This window comes from Acanthisitta chloris, unplaced genomic scaffold, assembly GCF_000695815.1.
Source record: "Acanthisitta chloris isolate BGI_N310 unplaced genomic scaffold, ASM69581v1 scaffold27035, whole genome shotgun sequence".
In the NCBI taxonomy this organism is placed as follows: Eukaryota; Metazoa; Chordata; class Aves; order Passeriformes; family Acanthisittidae; genus Acanthisitta; species Acanthisitta chloris.
Window position 1 is genome coordinate 2,238 of NW_008673552.1, and position 217 is coordinate 2,454.

General features: G+C 60.4%; 1 protein-coding gene across 1 annotated transcript in view; it reads left to right on the forward strand.

The window, feature by feature from the left end:
• LOC103802528 (nuclear factor 1 C-type-like) overlaps nucleotides 1-213 on the forward strand; it is a gene marked incomplete at both ends in the record, with an annotated part of 2,096 nt that extends 1,883 nt beyond the window's left edge. Inside the window, one exon of the mRNA XM_009075012.1 lies at nucleotides 147-213. Coding sequence (XP_009073260.1) covers nucleotides 147-213 — 67 coding nt within the window. The remainder of the gene's footprint in view (nucleotides 1-146) is intronic.
• Nucleotides 214-217: the final 4 nt, after the last annotated feature.

The following is a 217-nucleotide window of genomic DNA, read 5'->3' on the forward strand; positions in this document are numbered from 1 at the left end:
TGTGTTCCAGGCCAGGTTGGATGGGGCTTGGAGCAACCTGGGCTAGTGGAAGGTGTCCATGCCCCGGCAGGGATTGGACTGGATGACCTTTAAGGTCCTTCCAACCCAAACCATTCCATGACCCTCTGCCCCTTCCCTGCCCCCAGGAGCAAACGGCACAAGTCGGGGTCCATGGAGGATGACATCGACACCAGCCCGGGGGGGGAGTACTACACCT